The following is a 24,065-nucleotide window of genomic DNA, read 5'->3' on the forward strand; positions in this document are numbered from 1 at the left end:
AAATGAAATGACCAGGGGACTGGGCTGGTTCTCTTCTTGAAGTGACCTGAAGACAAGAAATTCAAGAAAGAATGGGAAAAGTTTATAATTTATCTAGGAGACCACTGTAAAATCAAATAAAAAAGGGTTTCAAAATAAAGGGAGACATGTCCTGTTTGAGCCGTGAACTCCTGCTGCTCCCATCGCCACCCCTCCTGGGGATTCTGCCACTGCCCTGACTTCTGTCCCCCCCCCCCCAATAAATTTTTATTATTTTCTTTACATATCCTTTCTTACCATTCATTCTTCAACACATAAACTTTTTTGCTCTCCCAAGCTCATGGCTTCCTTCCCTTCAGTTGGTATCCTTTATCAAGTCCATTGCATATTTTATCATTTCACACCCAATCTATTTTGCATTGTAGGAGGTTACTTCAGTCCTGCTACTGTTTTTAAGTTTTTACAACTGTCCTTCAAATATTCAGCAAACTCGCTCCAATTGTCCTTGAATCTCTGGTCGTCCTGATCCTGAATCCTTCTGGTCAGTTTGGCATAGTCTGTCATTTTCAACTGCCCCTCCGCAATAGTAGGAACATCTTGTGATTTCCAATTTTGGGCTAGCAAAGTCCTTGCCACGGCTGTGGCATACATGAATAACTTTTTATCTTTTATCTTAATCTCCTTAATCACTGCCCTGACTGCTGCTGCTTTCCCTCCGCAGGACAAGAACCGGAAGCTGCGCCCCCTATACGACATTCCCTACATGTTTGAGGCCCGGGAGTTTCTGCGCAAGAAGTTGATTGGGAAGAAGGTAAGCCCGGAAGGGGGCCGAGCAGGTTGGCTGGCGGGGGCCAGGGCAGAGCCCCCGAAGAACGGCTGGGCGCCAGGGCCCCTCTTTTTATTTTGTGAACCGCCCTGAGATCTTTATTTTTTTAAATATATAATTTTTATTAATTTCAACATACCAATTATACATTCCACAGAACTTCACATTTTATACAATCTTTTTGGGCTTCCATCAGCACCTCTGATGATCCGCCATTTTTATCATTTCTTCTGCATTTCTTAAATTCCTATTGCCTTTAGTTATCTTAACTCACAATCCACCTCTTTAACCATTTTTGCAATAATTCAAATAATTTACCTCACAAAACTTCTTGCAAACCTACAAACGTAATCTGGTCGTCACAATTACTTTTCGAATAGTCCGTAAATTTACACCAGTCGTCTGTGAATCTCTGGTCCTCTGAGCATGGCCTGGGTCCCCTGAGCTGCTATGGAGGCTTCTGCCGGGGGCTGGAGGGGGTGGGCAAGGGCCCCCTCCTCTCTCCGCTTCCCCGTGACCTTGGTGGCTCTGGCTCTTGGCGGCGTCCGCTTGGCGCTGACTGCAAGGGGGGCTGCTTTGGGAGCCCCCGTTCTGCTCTCCTCCGATGCGGCAGGGCTGCCTTTATGCACAGTTCCTTTGTCAGCACCTCGTTTTTCACTTCGGATTAATTTGATTGAGCTAAGCGATGAAAAAGTCCTCTGCGCTAATGATCAAAACAGTCCCCCGAGGTTGGTGCTGCCGCCTGATTGGAAGCGACAGGCCCAGCCAAGGCTGCCCGTCTTTGCCTCTGCCCCGCCGGCCGCCTGCTGGGATCGATCGGCTGGGGCTGCCGGCTCCCCCCCTCCCTGCTCCCCCAAAGGACGTGAATTCAGCTCCCACGGGGGACGGTTGAGCGGGTCCAGGGGCCTCTGAAGGCCGTTCGTCTCCCGAGGGGCAGGTGGCCCCCCCTTGCTCCTCCGCTCTGCCTGCAAGGTAGGCTTTGTGAGCGCGGCCCTGGCGTCCTGAGGCCGGGCAGCTGAGCGGCCAGCTCTCACCCTGCTAGCAAGGGCAGGCGGCACGGGATCAGTGCTTTCGGCAAGAGCGGACTTTTGGGGGGTGCTGAGGGCTCCCTGGACTGGCCGCTGGAACCAGTGTGTGCTTGTGTGCAGAGGGGGGGGGCTCCTTCTTGGTCCTTGCAGCCTCCAGACTTTAGCAGCTGCTCCTCCCCTCCGAATCCCCATCTCTGCATGTGCAGGTGTGTGTCTGGGCTTGCTGGCGCACCTGCACACCTGTGCTCACCTTGCCTGCAAACACACACTGTGTGCCTGCATTTAGATGGAAACTCGGTGGGGATTTCTTTGTGGCAAATCTCACCTCTCTGCCGGTGCCCCAGAGACCCCCCAAAACTGCTGCTCAGTTTTCGTGCTTCCCTTGTGGGCCCTTCTGGGCCCATCTAGACCAGCCTCCTCTTTCCCACACTGGCCTCAGAAGCCCGCAAGCAAGAAGGAGTGGCTGCTCCCCCGTGACTGGAGATTGGGGGTATTCTGCCCCTGAACCTGGAAGGTCCACCTGGTCTTTGTGACTAAAACTCTAATCACCCTTCAAAGCCAACCAGGTTGGTGGCCCTCACTGTCTCCTGTGGGAGCGAGTTCCACAGGTGAACATGTGCTTAATAAGAATAAGAAATTTATTTATATGCCGCCCATCTAACTGGGTGGCCCCAGCCACTCTGGAGGGCTCCCACAATACATTAAAAACTCCATAAAACATCAGCTGTTGAACTGCTGAAAACTTCGCTTCAAAACTCTTCAAATAGCTTGCTTTTATCCATCCTGAATCTTATCCTTTTGCCCCTTAGCCTCCTTTTTCTCTGACCTGATATGTACCAAATGCGTCCCCCTTTCTTCATAGGAGAGCCCCTCTGACCCTCCATCTCCTTTCCCACAATATCCTTTTCGAGGGGCAGCACCCCAAATGCGGCCGCGCCATTGGTTTGCAGAGGGGAATTCCACAATCCTGTTCATCCCTCAGAATTCCCACCAGGGCACAAACTCCTTCCCTGGTGGTTCCCAAATAAAGACCCCCCCCCTTCAGATGAGGAGCCTCCTCTGCCAGCACCAGCGGCAGATCTGAGGAAGGCTGCCTTGACCCCGTTTTGCTGAGCTTGCTCCCAAATGCTTCTCCTGTGAGCAGGGGAGCCCCTTAGGAAATGCACTTGGCTGCCCTATGGCAGACCCATCGCCCTCCCTCCCTCCCCAGGACGGAGCTGGGGGGAAGGGGCTCTGCCGTGTGGGGCAGAAGCAGGGCGGCTGGGGCAGGGGGCTCTGATGCCACGAATCTGCCTCCCTCAACTCTCTGAAAAGCATTTGCGTGTCTCCGCGTGGCTTAAATAAGGTGTCAAGCAGTCGGATAAACCTGCAAACAGCACAATAAATAAGGGCATGCAGCTCGCCTGGAGCAACACTGATTGCTCATGCAGAGTTTGACGGTCGATAGGTGCGTCTCTCAAGCGTTGCTCACCTGAGTCCGTGGGAGGGAAACCAGAGCGAAGTCTCCTCCTTGACATGCGCAGAGTGGCGGCCGTGAGACCCTCTGCCCTGATTATTTCTTTTCTTTTTTAAAAAATTATTTTTATTAAGATTTTCCAGCAAATTTTAACATATTCAGAAATTCAAATTGCATTTCAATTAAACCCGCCCCCCGGCGATTTCCCCCAACTTCCCTTTCCTATTTATTACATATTTGTTTGTTCTGCGTATAATTTTATATACCTTATATACTAAAATTAAACTTGTTTTCTTAATCTGTTCTTAACACTTTTACCTGATATTTGTGTTTTCTGTTTATATTTGTTCATTGTAAGTCTATTACTCAAATCCTGCAAGTGAGTTCATTTCAATGCATTGTTTCTGTATTATTTCATTTCTTAATACAGTGGTACCTCTGGTTGCGAACGGGATCCGTTCCGGAGCCCCGTTCGCAACCTGAGCAGAACGCAACCCGCGTCTGCACGTGCGCGGGTCGCGATTTGCCACTTCTGTGCATGCACGTGACGTCATTTTGAGCGTCTGCACATGCACGAGCGGCGAAACCTGGAAGTAACACGTTCCGGTACTTCTGGGTCACTGTGACTAACCCTAACCCTAACCTGAAAATGCTCAACCTGAAGCAAACGCAGCACGAGGTATGACTGTATATTAAAATATCTCTAAGCGTCCCCCAGCCAGAGCCGCCTTCTGCTCCTCAGCGGCTTAGCAGGGACTCTTTGCAAAGCGCAGCCCCTGCTTTGCTTCCCAAGGCCTCTTCAGCCTCTGCCTTGACTTTGCTCTCTTTCCCCTCCCCTTAGCTCCCCCCTCCCACTGCGCCCCCTTTCCTCTCCCCTCCCCATCTGCAAAGCTTTTGGTTAAACCTCTTAGCCCCCCCCCCTCCTCTGGACCTCTGCTCTCCATTGCCTCCCTCCCTCGCTTGCCTCTCGGGCTGACTGTATGCTGGCCAGGGCAGAGACCTATTTGTGGGTTTTCTTTCCCTGTGCATTTGGATGGCTTTGTAGAAATGACATGGGGGGTGTGGAAGGAAGAGGAGCACAGGAGTTTGTGTTTGTGTGTGTCTGCTGACTGAGGGGTGGGTCTGCCTCGCCGGGGTCTCTCTCAGCTCAGAGAACATCTCAGTGGGAAATGGCAGCTGGGATCTTTTGCATGGGGGGGGGGGCCTGCCATGGAACTACACGTCCTGCACCCGGGGTGGTTACTCTTGTTAGCATGCCATGGGAGGAGCAGGCACTGGTGGTTGTTGCTGCTAGTAAAAGAAGATTCAGGACAGATGTAAAGAGTCTCTCCCCCCCCCCAAAAAGAGTCCTTTCTGTTGGGGATAATTCAGACTGAAATTCCCAGGTGTCAAAAAAGGTTATTTATGTCTGACCACCAGTGTGGCCCGTGTTTTGTTAGCCCAAAAATAGAAAACGAGTGAGGTCCCAACCGAAGGAGAATGGCAACTTAAGTTGACAAAACAAGCACAACTCACAGACTTCACATATATAATAAGAGAACTGGAAGAACATACTTTTGGAGAAGATTGGAAAACGTTTATTGGATACCTGGGAAATAATTGTGTACAGCTGAAAACGCTGGCAGCATTAAGAGAAATTCAACAGCATAAATAAGCTTTGATGGATGCAATAATGGAAGACTGAATCGTATAGTTTTTGTAAAATATGCAGGGATTTATGATACGTAAAATGAAGCCTGGAAAGAGGAGAAGGGAAGCCATTGATATTTTAAGGATGTAAAAATGAGTGTTTTAAATTGCAAAACAGAAAATTGAATAAAAAAAGTCCTCCTTCAAGCAGTGCAGAGTTAAACAGTGGAAAGCCCTCCCACTGGAGGCAGGCGTGGCCACCCATTTGGATGGCTTTAAAAATGGATCGGACAAGTTTATGGAGGAGGAGAAGGAGGAGAAGGAGGAAAGGAAGGAGGAGGAGAAGGAGAAGGAAAAGGGGGAGAAGGAGGAGGAGGAAGAAGAGGAGGAGGAGGAGGGGAAGGAAAGGAGAAGGCTATGGCTATTGAGGGCTCCTAGCCAGAATGGCTCCTCTCTGCCTCCACATTCATGGGCAGAAGGTTTCTCTGGGTGTCTGCTGCTGGAAACAGCAGCAGAGGAAATGCCCTTGTTCCTGGATCCTACTTTCAGGCCTCCTGGTCAGCCACTGTGAGCTGGGCATGCTGCGCAGGATAGGCTCCGTGGGCCTGATCCAGCAGGTCTTCTGAGCTTCTTGGGCCTTAGTGGCTGAGCTTCCCTCCTGGCCAGGCCAAGGGGGTGCAGAGAGCCGCACCCTGGGATCCTGGTGGGTGGCTGCCGCCCCCCCCAGCACAGCCCCCCCTCCGGTCCTGCTGCCTAGGCAGGGTGCCAGCTGGGGGCCCTTCTGCCGTTTGGCACTAGGGGGCGCTGCTCTGCTGCAGGAGGGAGTGAGAGGCCAGAGGCGTGACCCGTGGGCTTGATTGACAGCATGGTGGCCCGGCTGCTAATTCTGGCCTCCTGGCCAGGCTCCCAGTGGGGCAATTGCTCCGGTCTCCTTGTTCCAGTTGGCAGGGGAGCGCTCAATGCCGCCGTGCGCCCTGTGGCACGCTTGGGCAAGGCTGCCGAACCTGGCCCAGCCCAGAGGCAGCTGCCACACCGGCCCCAGCAGAGAGTGCCATCATGGCTCTCTCTGCCAGAAGGATTCTTCGAATCAGAGACCCATGCGGAGCTGGAAGGGATCCCAGGGGTCATCCAGTCCAGCCCCCAGAAATGCAGGAATTTCAGCTCAAGCATCCCTGACAGATGGCCCTCCAGCCTCTGCTTAAAAACCTCCAAGGAAGGAGAGTCCACAGCCTCCCAAGGGAGACTGTTCTACTGCCAAACAGCTCTCACTGCCAGAAAGTTCTTCCTGATGTTTAGTCGGGATCTCCTTTCTTGTAACTTGAAGCCATGAGTTCGAGTCCTACCCTCCAGAGCAGGAGAAAACCAGCTTGTGACAGCCCTTGAAGATTTCTTTCCTGTCTCCTCTCGGTCTCCTCTTCTCCAGGCGAAACATACCCAGGTCCTTCAACCGTTCTTCATCAGTCTTGGTTTCCAAACCCTCGATCCCCTTGGTCTTTATCCTCTTCCCACCTCCCAGCTTGTCAACATCCTTCTTAAATAGTGGTGCCCAGAATTGGACGCAATTCTCCAGGCCTAAGGCAGAAAAGAGCAGTACTATCACCTCCCTTTATTGGGACACAATTCTTCTGATGATGCAGCCTAGAATAGTTTTTAAAAAACTGCTGCAGGAAAGGAAAGAGGCTTTCAACAGCGGCTGCCGCTGCAAAGACAGGGTGCTGGGTCTGCCCTGCAAGGTTGTTGCGGAACTGGCCTGTGTGCTCATGGGGTCCGCTATCTTTCTGTGGCACCCAAAGGTGCCCTGCTTTGGTTCTGCTGGTGCCGAGAAGGCCTTTGTGGGTGAAGGAGGCAGCGAAGCAATTGCAGAGATGGAGCAGAGGGTCTCTTGGGGCTGCGGCTTGCAGGGCGGTGTGTGTGTGTGTGTGTGTGTGTGTAGACCCATCTTCCAGTTTTCATTTCCCCCTTCTGCCCCCCTCCCACCCCTGATCTAAAAACAGATGCCAGAAACTGGGCAACAGAGTCTTGGGCTGCGAAAGGTTGGTTGAGATGTGAGAACGTGTAGGTGCAGCCTCCCCACCTGCCATCAGGAATGGCTTCCTTGCTTTACGCTTGGAGGCACCTTCAGACACTCCCTCCCCCTCGTCCTGCCTTGGAACAGAGCTGCATTGCAGGGGGTTGGACCAGATGACCCTTGGGGTCCCTTCTGTGGGATGTGAAACACAAGAGCAGTCAACATTCCTAGAGTGAACACGTTTACACATGGGGAGGAATGTTTGTCCAGGCAGCAGGTAAACTTCCTGTTTCCTTCTGGGCTGGGACAGACTTCCTCTGCATGTGACTAGGGGTGGGCGTGCCCTCACCTGTGCAGGTAACGACAAAAGCACAGGCAGGGCAGCCATCTCTCTCTCTGTGACTACATGCATTGAAGAAGCAACATCTGTTTAGCCAAACATGCTCAGCCAAGAGAGGACAAAGGGACTGTCTTCTTATGAGATAGTTTCCAGGTATATGTTACTTTTCGAAGCTATGTCTGCCTTCTGGGATCCAATCGTGAACAGAATGTGAGTGAGTAAACTCTTTTTATACTTTTATAGAAGAAGACTGTGTCGTGTCTTATCTTTTGTAAGGGAATAAGGGGAAAATACCAGAACAGTTATTATAGAGGCTTTAGTGAGCCTGAGCAAACGCATCCGCTGCAGGTTTAAAAGGGGGAATGTTACTCTGCTAAAATTGTAAACTTGTTAACAGAAGTTGGAAAGGGTATAATTAAACAATATATCCTCTCCTGCATCCCAGAACATTCCCACACCTCCCAGCTCTGTGATTCGATGCTCCTTCGTCCGCAACTGCCTTTGCTTTCCGCAGAACGGTCTCCTGTCGTCAGAGCGGCTCTCCACCGCCGGTTCTGATGATGGCCGAACATCGCGATGCAGATTTAAACTGTGGAACTCCCTGCTGCAGGAGGCAGGGGTGGCCACCAACTTGGATGGCTTTGGAAAAAGAGGATCAGGCCAGTCCATGGAGGAGGAGAGGGCTCCCGAGGGCTGCTAGCCAGGGTGGATGCGCTCGGTCTCTGTGGTCGGAGGCAGTTATGCGCCTGAGTCCCAGTTGCTCAAAACCACAAGAGGGGACAAGGGTCTTGTGCTCGGATCCTGCTTCCGGGTTTCCCAGAGTTCAGCCCCTGTGAGGACAGGGTGCCGGGCTAGATGGCCCCCCGGGGCCTGATCCTGCAGGTTCTTGTTAGCTTCCTATTGTCTGTTTGCGCAGTTGTGATCTGTTTGTGTGGCTGATAAGTTCCCCCAACTCCATTGCCGGTGGGCCTTGAGCCCGGTTCCTCTGCAGCCTGCTCTGCTCTGCTGTGTGTGTGTGTATTGGGGGGGCCAGCACTGGCAGGCTGGCAAGTGTGGGGTGATCCCCCCCGACTCTCCTGTCACAGAAGGGAAGACAGATCTCCCTGAGCAGCCAGCCATTCCCCTCCCTCCAAGGGGAATAGGGAGCCAACCGTTGGATAATCACTCAGCAGCTTGATGAATGTCTCAGCTGATGGGGGGGGGGGCTCCTGCAGGGGGGTGGGTTCTCATCTGAGGCATGTGCTTGGCAGGCCTTCAAGAATGTGCCTCCCCTCCGCTGAGCCAGCTGCCTTGCCTGGTGGCTTTTGAAGGGGGCCCCAGAAGAGATGCCAGGGCACACGGTGTGTGTGTGTGTGTGTGTGTGTGTGCGCTATCCTGCTCCTGGCCAGGAGCTGGCAGAGGACATCGCAGGAGGGCAGGGATCCTTTACAGAGCAGGGGTTGGACTAGATGACCTGGAAGGGGCCCTTGCAACTCAGCAATGCTCCTAAACGGGGGGGGGGGGGCGTGCATTCCTCGTAGGCTCAGCTGGGACGCCCAAGCTTCAGGAGGCATCGCTGCCTTTTCCAGGTCCTGACCCAGGAGGACTTGTGGGCTTGTGTTTCTGGGGGTCAGAGGTCATGCTCCTGTCCCTGCCCGATGTTTTGCAACCCCCCTCAGCCCCAGCAGGGAAGGGGCCGGCTGGCCGCCTTCCGGCAGAGCTTGCCCTCCCTCGGTGTTGGCTTTGTTTTGGAGTGACCTCTCTCTGGCTCACCTGCCAGCGTAGCTGCTTCCTTTCTCGGTGCAGGGAGTGCAGCCTCCTCCTCCTGTGTCCAGAGAAGGTGGGTGGGTGGTTATCACTGGCCTCCCTTGGCAGCCCAGGCACCGCCCTGTCCGTTCCCAGAGAGTGGCTGGGGAAACCCAGCCAGATGGGCGGGGTATAAATAATAAATTATTATTATTATATTATTATTATTCCTGGGCCTCCCAAGCGGCTCCAGCATTTTGGATCCAGGGGAAGCAGAGATCTCCCCTCCTTAGTCCCCAACTGCTGCCTTCCCAGTCGATCGAATGCCTTTTGATGCCACAAGCAGCCCTGCCCAGCGCAGCTCCGATGGAGAGATTTGGCTTTCCTGCAGAGGGAAATGGAGGTTCTTGAGGCAGTTGGAGCAGAAGGGACTGGCCTCAAGCTTCTGCTGTCCTGTGACAGCAGCTGCAAGCGGGTGGGGGAGCAGGAACCCCCTCCAGCCTCCCGTTTCATGTTAGGGGGGCACCATAGGATGGCAGAGTCGGAAGGGACTCCACCCCCTGCAGCCCAGGACTTGCCCCTGGGGATCTTGGCCCAAAGGTCTTCCCTTCCCGCTCTCATGAGTTTCCCACCCAGACTGGGGATTTCCCAGTCTGCAGCTGCTGGGAGCCCCAGATCCAGGCTGCCCCAAGAGAGGGGCCTTGCCCCCTCTTGCCTGCCTCTTTGGGGAGCTTCTCCTTCCTCGCTGGGTGCAGGGAGGAGAGGGGAGGAGCCCTTCCCCATTTGCTCTGCAGGGCCTTGGGGGGGCATTCCTGGCCGCCCCCCGGGCGCCCCCCCAAAGGAAAGCCATCACTGGGAGGCAACTTGGTTATCTGCCTCTTCCGTCGAACAGATTGGAAGCCCCCGCCGGGCCCTGGAGGCGGGGGGAGCGTGATGGATGCTCCCCCTGCCCTTCCGTCACAGCAGCGTGGAGTTTTATGGAGCGTCGGTTTTATGGAGCGCCGGGCGGCCTCTAAACAGGCCTCATTTGTTTCCTTCGACGGTCTTGGCCGCTGCTGCTGCTGGTCCATAAAGCACAGCCTCTGGGACCCTCCAGGACGTGGCGAGGAGGGGAGCCCAGGGGCTGGGCTGGGGGTGGGCAGGCGAGCGGTGGCCCGGCGAGGGGCAGAGAGACGTCCTTCTGCCGCTTGCCGGGGACGTGACTCGCCGACTAATGAGCACCTGCAACTCCCGGGGTCAGGAGAGGATCTGGGGCCTGCGTGGCACGTTTTCTGCACGTTGGCAGCACAGGGTGAGGGGGCTGGGATGGGGCTGCCTAGGAACAAGCAGCCTGGGCGATGCCCACCCCTCCTGCAGCCTGGCACAGCCCCCTCCCCTGGAGGACTTAGGCGGCTGCTTAATAAAGAGAGCCTCCTTAGCCAGGACCCCAAACTGGTGCTTTTGTTGGGTCTCTGCACCGAATTCCTCCAGGAAAAACCATTCAGCATAGGGGGGAGGAAAGAGAGGGGGGTCCTTTCAGGCCTGGCCTTCTCTCCCAATGATTGGCCCCGTGGTCAGGTCAAGGAAAAGGACGTGCCCATGGCCAGTAGACTGTGTGACCCTGCCAGGCTCTGCTGAGGTGCAGACAATGGGAATCTGAGTTACAAGCCCTTATACAATTACAGAGCTTATGGTATTATAGAATTGGAAGGTTCCCCAAAGGTCATCCATCCCAACCCCCATCAATGCAGGAATGTCAGGTAAGGAATTCCTGGCAGGTGGCCACCCAACTGCTGCTCAAAACCCTCCAGTGAAGGAGAGTCCGCCCAAGGTGGTCTGTTCCACTGTTAAATGGTACTCACCATCTGAAGGTCATTCCATCATCATCATATATTATTTATACCCCGCCCATCTAGCTGGCCATCCCCTGCCATTCCAAAAAAATATTAAATACAGTAATGCATCAAACATTTTTTTAAAAAAACAACAACATTAAAAGCTTCCCTAAACAGGGCTGCCTTCAGATGTCTTTTAAAAATAAGATAGTGGTTTATCTCTTTGACATCTGGTGAGAGGGCGTTCCACAGGGCAGGTGCCACCACTGAGAAGGCCCTCTGGTTCCCTGTAACCTCACTTCTCGCAAGGAGGGAACTGCCAGAAGACCCTTGGAGCTGGACCTCCGTGTCCGGGTTGGACGATGGGGGTGGAGACGCTTCTTCAGATATACTGGCCGAGGCCATTTAGGGCTTTCAAGGTCAGCACAAACCCTTTGAATTGTGCTCGGAAACGTACTGGGAGCCAATGTAGGTCTTTCAGGACCGGTGTTATGTGGTCTCGGCGGCCGCTCCCAGTCACCAGTCTGGCTGCCGCATTCTGGATTAATTGCAGTTGCCAGGTCACCTTCAAAGGTAGCCCCACATAGAGCGCATTGCAGTAGTCCAAGTGGGAGATAACCAGAGCATGCACATCAGAATCTCCTCCCTTTGTCATTTGAATCCATTGCATCCATTGGACTTCTACCCTCTGGAGTGGAGGGGAAACGTTCTTGCTCCATCTTGTTTTCTCCTGCTCCGGGGGGGGGGGGGCAGGACTCGAACCCATGGCTTCAGGTTATAAGAAAGGAGATTCCAGCTAAACACGCGAAAGAACTTTCTGGCGCTAAGAGCCGTTTCAGGGTAGGATGGTCTCCTCGGGGAGGTGGTAGCCTCTCCTTCCATGGAGGTTTCTGAGCAGAGGTTGGACGGCCGCCTGCCATGGCTGCTGTAGCTGAGATTCTGTATTGCAGGGGGTTGGACTAGATGACTCCGGGGTCCCTTCCTGCTCTACCATCCTCTGGTTCTGTGAAGAAGCACCTTCTGCCATCTCCCTAGAATAGCTCTCCTGGCTGGGCACAATTTCCGTTCTGTGTGTGTCTGTGCGCCCACAGTTTTTGTTTTTACTGACAGGCAATTTTCTGTTTGTTACTGACAGTCTGCAAACTTACTGACAGTTGGCAAGGCGATGCGCCGTTGCTCTCGTAACTTAATAATGAGAGCGCCTTCTTCCTCTCATTCCGCTCTCCCCCGTTTGGGAATATCCGCCCCTCTTCATCTGTGTGGACGCGGTGGATTCCTGCCAGTCCGTTCGGATTGGGGAGGCAGTGCTGGGTCCCTCCCCTGGGCAGGGCAGCAGCTGCCGAGCCCTGGGGGGTGGGTGGTAGGGGGTGTGTGGTGTAGTGGTTAGCGTGCCAGACTAGGACCTGGCAGAGACCTGGGTTCGAATCCTCACTCAGCGATGAAGCTCCCTGGGCAGGGCCTTGGGGGTCAGTCCCTTTCTCTCTTAGCCTGACCTACCTCACAGGGTTGCTGTGGGGATTAAACAAGAACCATGGACCCTGCCTTGGGAGGAAAAGATGCCGTATAAATGCAATAGGTTCAGACAAGCATCAGCTCCCAGGCCAGGCCTTCCTTTGTTATTTAGGACCTGCCTTCTAGAACAATAACCCCCAGAAAGCCGCTTATGGTTAAAGGAGATCCAACTAAGGGGCAAATTTTTATTTATTTATATTTCACGGAACATTTTCAGTGGGCAAATAAAGTGAAAGAAAATAATAATGTAATATATCTTATACCCTGGCCACCTGACCGAGTCGCCCCAGCCAATCTGGCAGCTGCCATCCTAATAAAATCACAGCGAAGTGTCAACCAACACACTTCCCGACACAGGGCTGCCTTCAGATGTTTTTGGAAAGTTGTTTAGTTGTATATCTGCTTGTGATCTGGTGGCAGAGCGTTCCACTGGCCCTTGGGAAGGGTGCTTGAAACCGTAATACAATCCGACCTATAGGTGTGTAAGTGATGCTATTAATCCAAGAAGTATGCAATTCTTAACAGGTCGTTATAATTTTTATGAATGCATTCCATTTTTTATGGCAGTGGGAAATGCCAGCGCCCCGAAATCGTAAGGAAGCACCGGGTCTCGGAAGAAAGGGGTTTTTTTGGGTCAATTTTTTGGAAAGGGGATGGGGGCTGCAACCACTTTGCCTCTTGGGCGTCCCAGGGCTTTGCTTGCAGAAGGTTTCCCTGCTTGAAATATTTACTAGGTTTGCAGCGGCCAGAGTGGGGGCAGCCGAGAGCCCCTCGTGTGGCTTGTCCTGCTGGTGGGCGCCTGAGCTCTGTGCCCGCCCTGCTCTTCCCACCTCCCCAGAACGTGCCCTTCTGGGAAACGTTTGCTCAGGAGAAAACCTCTTCCAGCTTCTGGGCTGTGTGCCCAGGGATGTTCTGGGGCTGGGGGGCATTCTGTGAACACTCAGGATGGGTTTGACGCCTGGGGTCTGAGCAGGTAGACAGTCGGGTGAGCTGCCCATCTGTCCCTTGGATGTTTTCTCCTGTCGGCTGTGGAGAGCAGCTGCTTTCGTAGCTCTACAAATTTAGTCCTGGGGGTCAGATTTGGGTTGCTGGGGAAGGGGACCGAAAGCCAGGAGCTCCAAGGTGGCTTTCTCCTAAACGCTGCCAATTCCAGGGCCAGCTAGACTGGCACAGCTTGGAATAACACTGGTAGTTTAGTGGTGAATTTTGGACACAATGGATTTGGATTGTTATAAAAGATGCAGGAGGAAATGATTAACAGTCGGACCCACAAAGGGGGGAACGACGAGGAAAGTCCAGGAGATTATTTGGACTGTAAATTTTTAATCTGAAAATCCAAATAAATAAATTTATTTTAAAAAATAGGCACAGCTTGGGGCTTCTCAGGGTATGGGTGAGATTATGGGGTCAAAGAGCTAAAATTTCTGGATTCCCTCAACGACTGTGGTCATGGGACCGACCAGAGAGACAGCGACCCTGAATTAATTTGGATGGGTGGCCTGGTGCGAGATGTCAGTGTTGTCAAGCCTGTTTGGAGCCATGACCACCGTGCCATTAAATTAAATAAATGTTTCAATGGCCAATTGCCCAGGAAACCCGACATCGTCACACTTGATTTTGGAGGAGGCAACTTCCCCAAATAGGGAAGCTGGTGAAGAGGAAGCCGAAAGGCAAAGTCGAGAGGGGGAAATCGGTCCCAAATGCTTGGGAGTTCTTTAAAAAGACAGTATTAAAGACTCCGCTGGAGTGTATAGCACAGATCTGGAAAGTAACCATGGAGGCCCAGGGGATGCCGGTCTGTTAATGCGCATAGTCAGGGAAGGAATTAGAGGCAAGAAGGCTTCCTTGGGGGAAGAAAGGAGGTCTTTGCCAAAGAAAGAGAACAAAGGGAACACAAACACAGGTGCGGAGAGAAGGCAAGAAGACAGTAAAGGATGCTTAAAAGACACACCTTGAGAAACACATTGCTGAGAACATGAGGACCACCAGCGAGATGTTCTTGAAATACATTTGTCTCAGGAAACGGTCTAGGGAGGCGGTTGACTCCTTGGATGACATGAGATTCAAGGAAGTTGTAAAGGAGGATAAGGAGATTGTGGAAAAGCAGAACGAGTTCTTTGCACCTCTTCTCCCAGCGGAGGGTGCAGGGGAGAGCCCAGTGACTGAACCAGCCTGCAAACGGGGGCGTGAGAGAGTCAGAGACCCCAATTCAGCGATTGTTTGCTGCTTCTGAAATGTTGGGGCTGCCTGCCTGCCTCTTCTTCTTCTTCTGCTTCAGGAGCTCCTTGGAGGAAGCTGGCTACGTTCTGCACCAAGAAAGATGGATAATGAGTCTCGCAATGGAAATTAAGGCTAAATTATGCAAATTTCATGCTGTTTTCCCTCTGTTTCCTGAACGTCGCTCAGCTCTTTCAAAGGAGTGGAAGTTAAGAGAATTTGCCAATGTGTTACTGGGGTGGGAGGGAAGGCTTGGGCCTGGCGAGGAAGACCATCCAAGATGGAAACGCCATTTCACAGACAGAGCTGAGGGAAGCCTTCTCCTCTCAGGGAAGGAAAGAGGACATTCTGTGTGTAAAATAAGTTATAGGCCCCCCTCCAGCACAATACATGCAATTATTCACATCTTTTTTCTCAATCACAGTTATTTGGGCACGGGCCGGAGGGCAGATTGGTAGCCAGAGACAGGAGTAGTTGAAAAGGGAGTGGAGACTGTGCGCTGGTTTTGCATGGTGGTTAAGGGAGTGAGCATTGAGCCGAGAACCCAGCCAACCTTACCTTAGGCAGCAACTTTTCTGCACCCCCGTTTCTGGAAACCGCAGGAGGGGAGAGTGTTGCTCGGTCCAGTATACCTGGACACTGAGGTCCTCCTTCGAGGGCTTTCTGGCGGTTCCCTCACTGCGAGAAGCCAAGTTGCAGGGAACAAGGCAGAGGGCCTTCTCGGTGGCGGCCCAGTGGAATGTCCTCCTACCAGATGACAAAGAGAAAAACAACTACCAGACTTTTAAAAGACATCAGAAGGCAGCCCTCTTTAGGGAAGCTTTTAATGTTTGATGCATTACGGTATTTTAATATTCTGTTGGAAGCCGCCCAGAGTGGCTGGGGAAACCCAGCCAGATGGGCGGAGTATAAATAATAAATAATAATAATAATAATTATTATTATTATTATTATTATTATTATTATTATTATTCTCATTATCTTGTGTTTGAATCCTGCTTGTTTCCCTTTGGGGAATCTGGCTGGCCAGTGTGAGAACAGGATTCTGGACTGGAGGGGCCACGTGCCTCTTCCACCCAGATCTTCTGATGGGTTTGGTGACCTGGCCCCACTTAGCTGGTGGAAGGTGAGCCGGGGAGTTCAGTGGAGATGCCACCAGACTTCCTTCTCTTTCGGGGAGGTGAAGAAAGGGGGCGGCTGCCCTGACCATCCCTGTCCTTGCTGAGGAGCTGGGTGGCCCCATGGCCATTTTGATTCCCAAACCCGCCTTGTGGAATCCGGGCCGCCTCTTTCCCCTGCCTGCTTGTCATGGCAATAGTTTCCCTGCCAGGAATTGCTTTAACCCCTTACCCTCAATTGCCTTTCTCCTGGCAGAAGCTCCTTTCTGCGCAGCTAGCGGAATATGATGAGGTTGCCGTGCATGAGAGAGAGAGTGTGATCCGCTTGAGTCGGCATCACTTTTTGCATTGTTATGCTCATCGCAAAGCGGGGTTTGCAAGAGACCAGACACTTTGAAAGGGCTTTAAAGGCGCTCTCGTGGCATTGATGGGCTTGCAGGCTGCCTGTCTCTGCCTCCCCTCGGCGGTGGCAGGGAGCCTGTGGAGCTGGAGGGATGAACCCGGAAGGTGCTGAGAGAGAGAGAGAGAGAGGGAGGGGCGCTGTGTGCATGCATGTATGCATGTGATGCTGCATCAGTAGCCGGTGTTCCTCCTGGCAGCGCATGAGTAGCTCTTGAAACCCTCCACCTCCCAGCATTTGCTTGAAGAGTCCTTGTTTGCTTGCAAACACCTGTGACCCACCTGCCTGGAGTGGCGGCTTCCAAGCTCCTCGAGCCCCAAAGCCGCAGCGGCTAGTGAGCGCTTTCTGTGCAGGAACCGCCCAGTTCTTTCCTGCCCGTGGGCACCACCTTGTGGGGTGGTTTCTCTGCCCCCCAACACGGAAAGTGCGTTTGCGCACAACGCTTCCAAGCGATTTCATTAGACGTTAGTTGAATTCTACCGGAAGAACGAGTGATCTGTGGGGAGCTGGCTTTGGGCACCAAGCCCTTTGGCAGACCAGCTCCGCGTTACAAAGGTGCCTGCAGACATGGCATGCGATGGGGGCTCACATGGGCGACCCCTCTTTGAGATCTCATCCTGCGCACGACAGACTTGAAACTGCTATGGCCGGTCTCCCTGTTGGGGGTCTTTCCTGGAGAAAGTGTCTTGAACAAAGACCTCCTGGCTCCTCTCTCCCTTTCTTACTACAGTTCAGCTAAGACTGCCAGTTTGTTCTCTGGCAGCTGTGGGATACAGCCCCCCCCCCCAAGCCATGCAACCAGGGAAAAGAGTTTAGAAGAAGATGTAAAAAAAGGTAAAGGACCCCGGACGGTAAAGTCCAGTCTAAGACGACCACGGGGTTGCGGCGTTCATCTCGCTTTCAGGCCGAGGGAACCGGCGTTTGTCCGCAGACAGTTTTCTGGGTCGTGTGGCCAGCAGGACTAAACCGCTTCTGGTGCAACGGGACACCGTGATGGAAGCCAGAGCTCACAGAAATGCTGTTCTCCTTCCTGCCACAGTGGTACCTATTTATCTACTTGCGCTGGCATGCTTTCGAACTGCTAGGTTGGCAGGAGCTGGGACAGAGCAATGGGAGCTCACCCCGTCGCACGGATTTGAACTGCCAACCTTCCGATCGGCAAGCCCAAGAGGCTCAGTGGTTTAGACCACAGCGCCACTGGCGTCCCTTCAGAAGAAGAATCACCCATGCTGTATCCTCAATCTACCTGGGCAAGTGTAAATTCTGCCCCTTCCAGTTCTTCTGAAACTATATGGAAAGGGTGGTGGCGGGGAGGAGCACTTTTGAAAACCAGGAGCAATAAGAGAAACCTCGGAACCTATGATACAGCAAGTTGGTCCATTGAACTCAGGGCTGTCTGCACTGACTTGGCAGGGCTTCAGAAGAGAAACACCCCCCCTCTTCCTGGAGACTTTGGGAAGAACCTTCCGACAGCTAGAGGAAAAGCTCCTGAGCTCTTTGGCAGCGGAATGGGCTTCCTCGGGAGGTGGTGGGTTCTCATTCCTTTGTGGCTTTTAAGCAGAGCTTGGAGGGCCATCTGTCATGGATGCTTCAGCTGAGATTCCTGCATTGTGGGAGGGGGTTAGGCTAGATGAACCTTGGGGGTCCCTTCCAACTCTCTGATTCCATGAGCCAGGCTTTCTCAACCTCGGCCCTCCAGAGAGAGAGTATGGTGTAGTGGTTAAGAGCGGTAGTCTCGTAATCTGGGGAACCGGGTTCGTGTCTCCGCCCCTCCACCTGCAGCTGCTGGGTGACCTTGGGCCAGTCACACTTCTCTCAGCCCCACTCACCCCACAGAGTGTTTGTTGTGGGGGAGGAAGGGAAAGGAGAATGTTAGCCGCTTTGAGACTCCTTAAAGGGAGTGAAAGGCGGGATATCAAATCCAAAGTCGTCTTCTTCTCCAGTTGTTTCGAGACTGCAAGTCCCATCATCCCCGACCACTGGTCCTGCTAGCTAGGGATCATGGTAGGCCAAAAACATCTGGAGGGCTGAGGTTGAGGAAGCCTGCTATAAGCAAACGGGAAGGAGGGAATTCCGATAGGGTGGGGGCCTGGGTCCCACCCCTCTGAGCGTCTCGCTGGCTGCGGAGGTCCTGTGTTGGGGAGGAGGGGGCTCCCAGGGAAGGAGGCCTCCTGCCCTCCCTGCACCTCATTTGCAAGGCTTGACCCCTCTGCCTATTCAACCAGCACTTAACTCTCGGGGCCGTTCGTCCTTCTGAAGCTCCGTCAGTTTATTCTGGGCGTTTTAGTGGCCTTTCCATGAATGGGTCAGTGATTGAGTTCGTCTCTGACGCTTTCAGGGCTGGTATCTGTTGCCTTGCCTTTAACTTGTGCATGTAGCTGCTCCAAATGCTTCTGTCAAGAGGCGAGATGCAGATCATTTGCATGAAATGCGCCAAGAACTGTTCCTGATCTGCCCAGAGAAGCCGAGCGCCTGCACTTGGCTGCATCGCACCATTTCCCAAAGAGTTAGCGCATGTGTGTGTCGAGCTCTTTGTTTGACTAATCCTCCAGATGTGTCTTTCTGGAAAGGGGGGGGCACACAGCTCTTGCAGGTTCTGAAAGTCTTGAAAGGCTCAGGCAGGGTGTTCCTGGGTGGGAGCTGCTGCCCGCACTCTCCCTGCTCACGTTGGGCATGAGTGTTGGTGGGGAAAGGGGGTCCTTATTGGATACTGACCCACCGTCTGTTCCAGTAATTTCGGGTAACCCAGCAAAACCTCATTTCGGTGAATACTTCCCGCTCCTGCAGATGCTTCTGAACGCAGCATTGGCTTTATCCCTGCCTGCCCTGAACGTCCCCGTATTCCTCAGAGGACGGGAGGGTGGAGGAATCCTGTTTCAGCCATTTAGCCTCGGGTGTCTCTATGCCACCCAGGGCAGCTCTTGTGCTAACTCTAAGCAGAATCCAGGCGCATGAGATGGGCTGCTCAAGACACGGATCCGGTGCTTGGTGCAATTGCACCCGTTTCCCCAAATGGCACCACCGAGCTCTGCCCTGCCTCCGTGGCCATTGAGGCATCTGATCAGGCCTTGGGCCTGATCCAGCAAGCGTTACTTGCATTCAGATGCTCTTGCGACCCATCAAGCGGAAGCGGGAAGCCTCAGGCGTTTCTGCCTCTGGGCCTTCAGCTTCTCCTCCTCCTCCTCTTGGGTGCTGGTGCTTCTTGCCCGCTCCTGGGCCAGCGCCCGCCTTCTCCTGCCTGCCTGCCTGAGCCTCCGAGCGCCTTGTCTGTGCACAACCTGGCAGGCTCTCGCTGCTGCAGCATGTGCTGCCTTGATGGGCCTCCTGCTGGCGCATCAGATGCTACCTTTGCAGCAAAGCCCTCCTTGCTGGCGGCAGGCAGGGAAGTGTCCGCCAGGGGCAAGGCTCTTGCTCTGCCTGCCTGGGGGCTCAAGGGGCCTCTGCTTCCCACCCCCAGCCTTAAGGCAGAGGAGTGAGCAGGCTTGCAGGGAGGCAGCGGGGGGGGGGGGGGGAGGAGACGGGTGTGGATGCTTGCAGGGCGAGGGAGTCCCTGCATGCTCTTCCATGCAATGGATTGCAGACTAAAAAGGGGGGGAGGTTTTTCTGTGTGTGTGTGTGTGAAATAATTCTTTATTTGATTATCCAAAATATAAACATACAACAAAACCATGTCCAAATCTAATTACCGAGATTACTCTGAATCTCCTGACTTCCTCCCGTCCTATTGATTCTATTTCAACGGCATATCAATACTTCTCCATTTTTTCATTTTCCCAGATTATCTATACTTTCTGTTACGTTACAAGTGTGTTTAAAATCCTGCTATTGCTTTAACCTGTTTACAGCTATTTTGTATATACATTATAAACATTTCCCATTCTATTTAAAAATTTCTTCTCTTCTTGATTCCTGAGCTGCCCAGTTAGTTTTGCCACTTTGGTGTAGTCCATCAACTTGATGTGCCATTCTGTTGGGGAGGTTTTCAGATCCCTCCTGCAGCCTCACCCCAAACAAACCTCACGTATTTTTTTAAGATTCTGTTTATCAATTTTCAGAAAAAAGGTGAATTAAACATGTTCCAATGTGCATTCCGCTAAGATAATTGACTTCCCTTCCACCCATCTCATGGCTGTTTTTTGCTGCTACATATAGTTCATCTATACTGTCTTTTCTCTTTTTTTTTTAAAAAAATATTTATTAAGATTTTCCATTGTAATACATTAAAAAAAATCAAAAAACAAAAAAGTTTAAAAACACATAGAATTCACAATCCTTATTTTCAATAACATATTTCCCTGACTTCCCCACACCTCCCCCTCTTGTATTCCAATTCAAATTGTTGGTTCAACAAGTTCTTATCCCTAATTTTTAACCTTTTTATATTTAGTTCATTTTTAAAAACCAATTTTGCCTTATAAGCATCAATAATAATACATCAGTGCTTATTCTTAAAAACTTTTTCTAAAGTCGGCCTAAATTCCCTTCCACGATTTCCTCGATTCTCAAACAGTTAGCAAAAGTAAAAACAAAACAGATTATAATTATACACCCTTTGGATTCCTAAACTCCACCCCCCCTTTCCCGGTTTCAATCCCCAACAGACGTCCATCAATCAATCTACTATCAGCCTGGAGATCTCACGTCCGAGGCTCTTAATTCTCTCTCAGTTCCTCTCTGCCGGTTTTTTTGATAGTCCTTGGTATTAAGCACCAAATCTCGGAGAAGCACTAGTCCAATAGGGTCCATGTTTCTTCCAGCCAGACCTCCATACTTAAAAGTGGAGCCTGAATCTTGTTTCTTACTCCTTTCAAGTCCAAATGTCCCCAAAGCTCCAACTTCCACCTTAATCAGAATTGTAATCCTTGGGTCTTCCGATCTCCACATAAGGAGATCTCTCCATTCTTCTATACCGTCTTTTCTCAACTTTATTTGCGAAATAACTAACCTGGTATTTTTGGGACCTGTTCTCATGTTTTGCTTCCTGCCACACTCCCTGGCCCTGCCCATCCCAGTCCATGGTTGCCCCTGAAGCAGCGGAACTGCCCAGCTGCTACTGCGCTGGGATGGCTTCCTCCGGGCAGACGGGCGCCTTTCTGCCTGTCCATGGCAACGGGCGTCTCCTTCTCTCTGCCACGAGGTCTCCCCTCCTTGAGCCTCTGTCTTGCTGCTCCTTCACCTCTGCCTGTCTCTCCTTCCAGGTCAACGTCACGGTGGACTACATCCGGCCGGCCAGCAGTGCCACGGACACGGCCCCCGCCTTCTCGGAGCGCACCTGCGCCACCGTCACCATTGGCGGCATGTGAGTATGGGGTGTGGGCAGGGTCTGATTTAGGTTTGATGTGGAGGAAGGGAAAGGAGAATGTGAGCCGCTTTGAGACTCCTTTGGGTAGTGATAAAGCGGGATATCAAATCCAAACACTTCTTCTTTAAGCTACTGAAGGTAATGGGGCCCTTTCTATGTCCAGCTGCGCTTTGTCAACAACAAATGGTTGCTGTTTTTTGTGTTGAATATGTGCTATATGGTCATTTATGGACCTAATAGGTATCTCAAGCCATTTGCACGTCACAAAATATGTATTTTATCAAAGTAATTGTTGAACTGAAATACAATTAAGAAGTAGTATATTAATAGTGAAATACAATTAAGAAGAAGTATATTTTGGGGGGGGGGCTCATGAGATCCAGCTCCGAGGGCCTTCTGGCGGTTCCCTCATTGCGAGAAGTGAGGTTACAGGGAACCAGGCAGAGGACCTTCTCGGTGGTGGCACCCGCCCTGTGGAACGCCCTCCCACCAGATGTGAAGGAAATAAGTAGCTATCTTATCTTTAAAAGACACCTGAAAGCAGCCCTGTTTAGGGAAGTTTTTAATATTTAATGCTGTATTGTTTTTAACACTCGATTGGGAGCCACCCAGAGTGGCTGGGGAAACTCAGCCAGATGGGTGGGGTATAAATAATAAATAATAATAATAATAATAATAATAATAATAATAATAATAATTATTATTATTATTATTATTATTATTATTATTATTATTATTATTATTAGAGTGGGGCCCTAAGTTATAGCTTGGTTTAGTTTATATGTAAATCCGGCACTGGGTACGGGGGGTGGGGCTGTGAAGGACGCTAGAAGGGCCCCGGGTGGCCCACCCATCCCCACAAGGTCTTCTCAGGGGGCCACTCAGGAGCCCCAGGGGGGAAGAAGGCCACTTGTGGCGCCCAGCAGCTGGCAGTGGATGCCTAGGCGTCATAGAATTGGAAGGGACCCCCGAGGGTCATCCAGCCCAACCCTCTGCAATGCAGGAATCGCTGCTCACGAATCCGTGACCGATGGCCGTCTAGCTTCTGCTTAGAAGCCCCCAAGGAAGGAGAGTCCACTGTCTCTTCCACTGCCAAACTGCTCTTACTGTCAGAAAGTTTGTCCGAATGCTTCGACGTAATCGCCTTTCTTGCAACTTAACCTTCTGGGACAGCTCAGTTGGTCAAGCAGGAGATTCTTCCTATTGGGGTCGTGGGTTCGAGCCTCACCTTGGGCAAAAGAGTCCTGCGCTGCAGGGGGTTGGACTAGATGCCCTTCAGGGTCCCTTCCAGCTCTGCAGTTCCGGGATTCTGTGACTCCTGTTGACTCATCCATTGAGTGCTTTCTCTGCCCCCCCCCCCCCGTGGCAGGTGAGGAGGCCTTTTCCCGGCCAACCAGGTTCCCCTGCTTCTCCTCCCCTGCCCTCACGGCTTCTTCCCTGGGCAAGTGGAGCCCCTCTTCTCCCTTTCTCACGGCTGGCACTGTAGCTCACTGGCGGGACTCGTGGGCAGGAGGCAGAAGACCTCAACTGTGCCCAAGACCAGAGCTCAGGGGCCGAGCCCCGCCTTTGAGAGCGCCTGCTTCAGTCCCCAGCGGCTTCTCCGGGTCGGAGTGCGAGAGAGACTCTGCCTGAAACCCAGCAGAGCTGCTGTTGCTGCTGCCAGCCAGTGTGGGCAGCACTGAGCCAGGTGGAGCAATGTGTAAGGCAGCTTCCCTGTGGCCAAGCCCTGCTGAGCTTCGGAGATGGAGGCTGGGCCTGCCCTCCTGCCCTGTGGGGTTTGGGCCTCTCCGTCCCTGCCCCAGAGCTTTTCGTGCCAGGACACCCCATGACGTGCCTGCCTCTTGCTGCCTGCGGGGCGTTTGCCCGGCGCCTGATCTGTCAAAAGCGTGTTTAAGGCAGAGAAGTCTGCGCAGCCGGGGAGAGAGGCTGCCTTTGAAAGCCTCTCAGCTCGATTTTCCGGAGGAAATTGGGGTCTGCGTTCCGCGTTTGTGGGAGAGCTGCTTCTTGCTCAGCCTCCCTTTGAGAGGCAACGCTGCTCTTTCACAGCTTAACACGATTCCCTCTCCAGCTTTCATCCGCGCTCACCCAGCCCCATTCTTTCATGTGGGTCTTGCGTGAGAGAGTCTCCTGTGCTGGCCCCATTGCCGCCCCTCAGAGGCCAGAGCTGCTGCCGCCAGGGCTTTCGAGTCTGGGTGGGTGAGGGTGGGCTGGCTGGATCACATTGGGAGCCCACAAGGAGGGAATTGCGGATCCCCACCTTTGCCCCAAGCTCCGATCCTTGATCTTCGGATAGCCTGCCCTGGATCCTGACGGAGGCTTTGGCTGTGCAAAGGCCACGGGGAAACAGCTGGGCGGCGTTTGCAAATGCCCCTGGAAATGGGCGTGAAATTGTGTTCCAACGTATATAAAAACACAATAAAACATCAAACATTAAAAAGCTTCCCGACACAGGGCTGCCTTCAGATGTTATATACAGTGGCACCTTGGTTCTTGAATTTAATCAGTTCTGGGAGTCTGTTTGACTCCCAAAACTGTTTGAAGACCAAGACGAGGCTTCTGATTGGCTGCAGGAGCTTCCAGCACTCAGTCGGAAGCCGTGGAAGCCACGTCGGATGTTTGGCTTCTGGAAAACCTTTGCAAACTGGAACACTTACTTCTGGGTTTGCGGCGTTCAAGAGCCTATTTGTTCGACGACTAAGCTGTTCGGGAAC

At 52.4% G+C, this 24,065-nt stretch overlaps 1 protein-coding gene across 1 annotated transcript in view; it reads left to right on the top strand.

The window, feature by feature from the left end:
- SND1 (staphylococcal nuclease and tudor domain containing 1) overlaps positions 1–24,065 on the top strand; it is a 237,003-nt gene that overhangs the window by 95,470 nt on the left and 117,468 nt on the right. Inside the window, exons 11-12 of the mRNA XM_053407017.1 lie at positions 701–790; positions 21,251–21,351. Of these exons, the coding sequence (XP_053262992.1) occupies positions 701–790; positions 21,251–21,351 (191 nt within the window). The remainder of the gene's footprint in view (positions 1–700; positions 791–21,250; positions 21,352–24,065) is intronic.

This window comes from Podarcis raffonei, chromosome 10, assembly GCF_027172205.1.
Source record: "Podarcis raffonei isolate rPodRaf1 chromosome 10, rPodRaf1.pri, whole genome shotgun sequence".
NCBI lineage: Eukaryota > Metazoa > Chordata > Lepidosauria > Squamata > Lacertidae > Podarcis > Podarcis raffonei.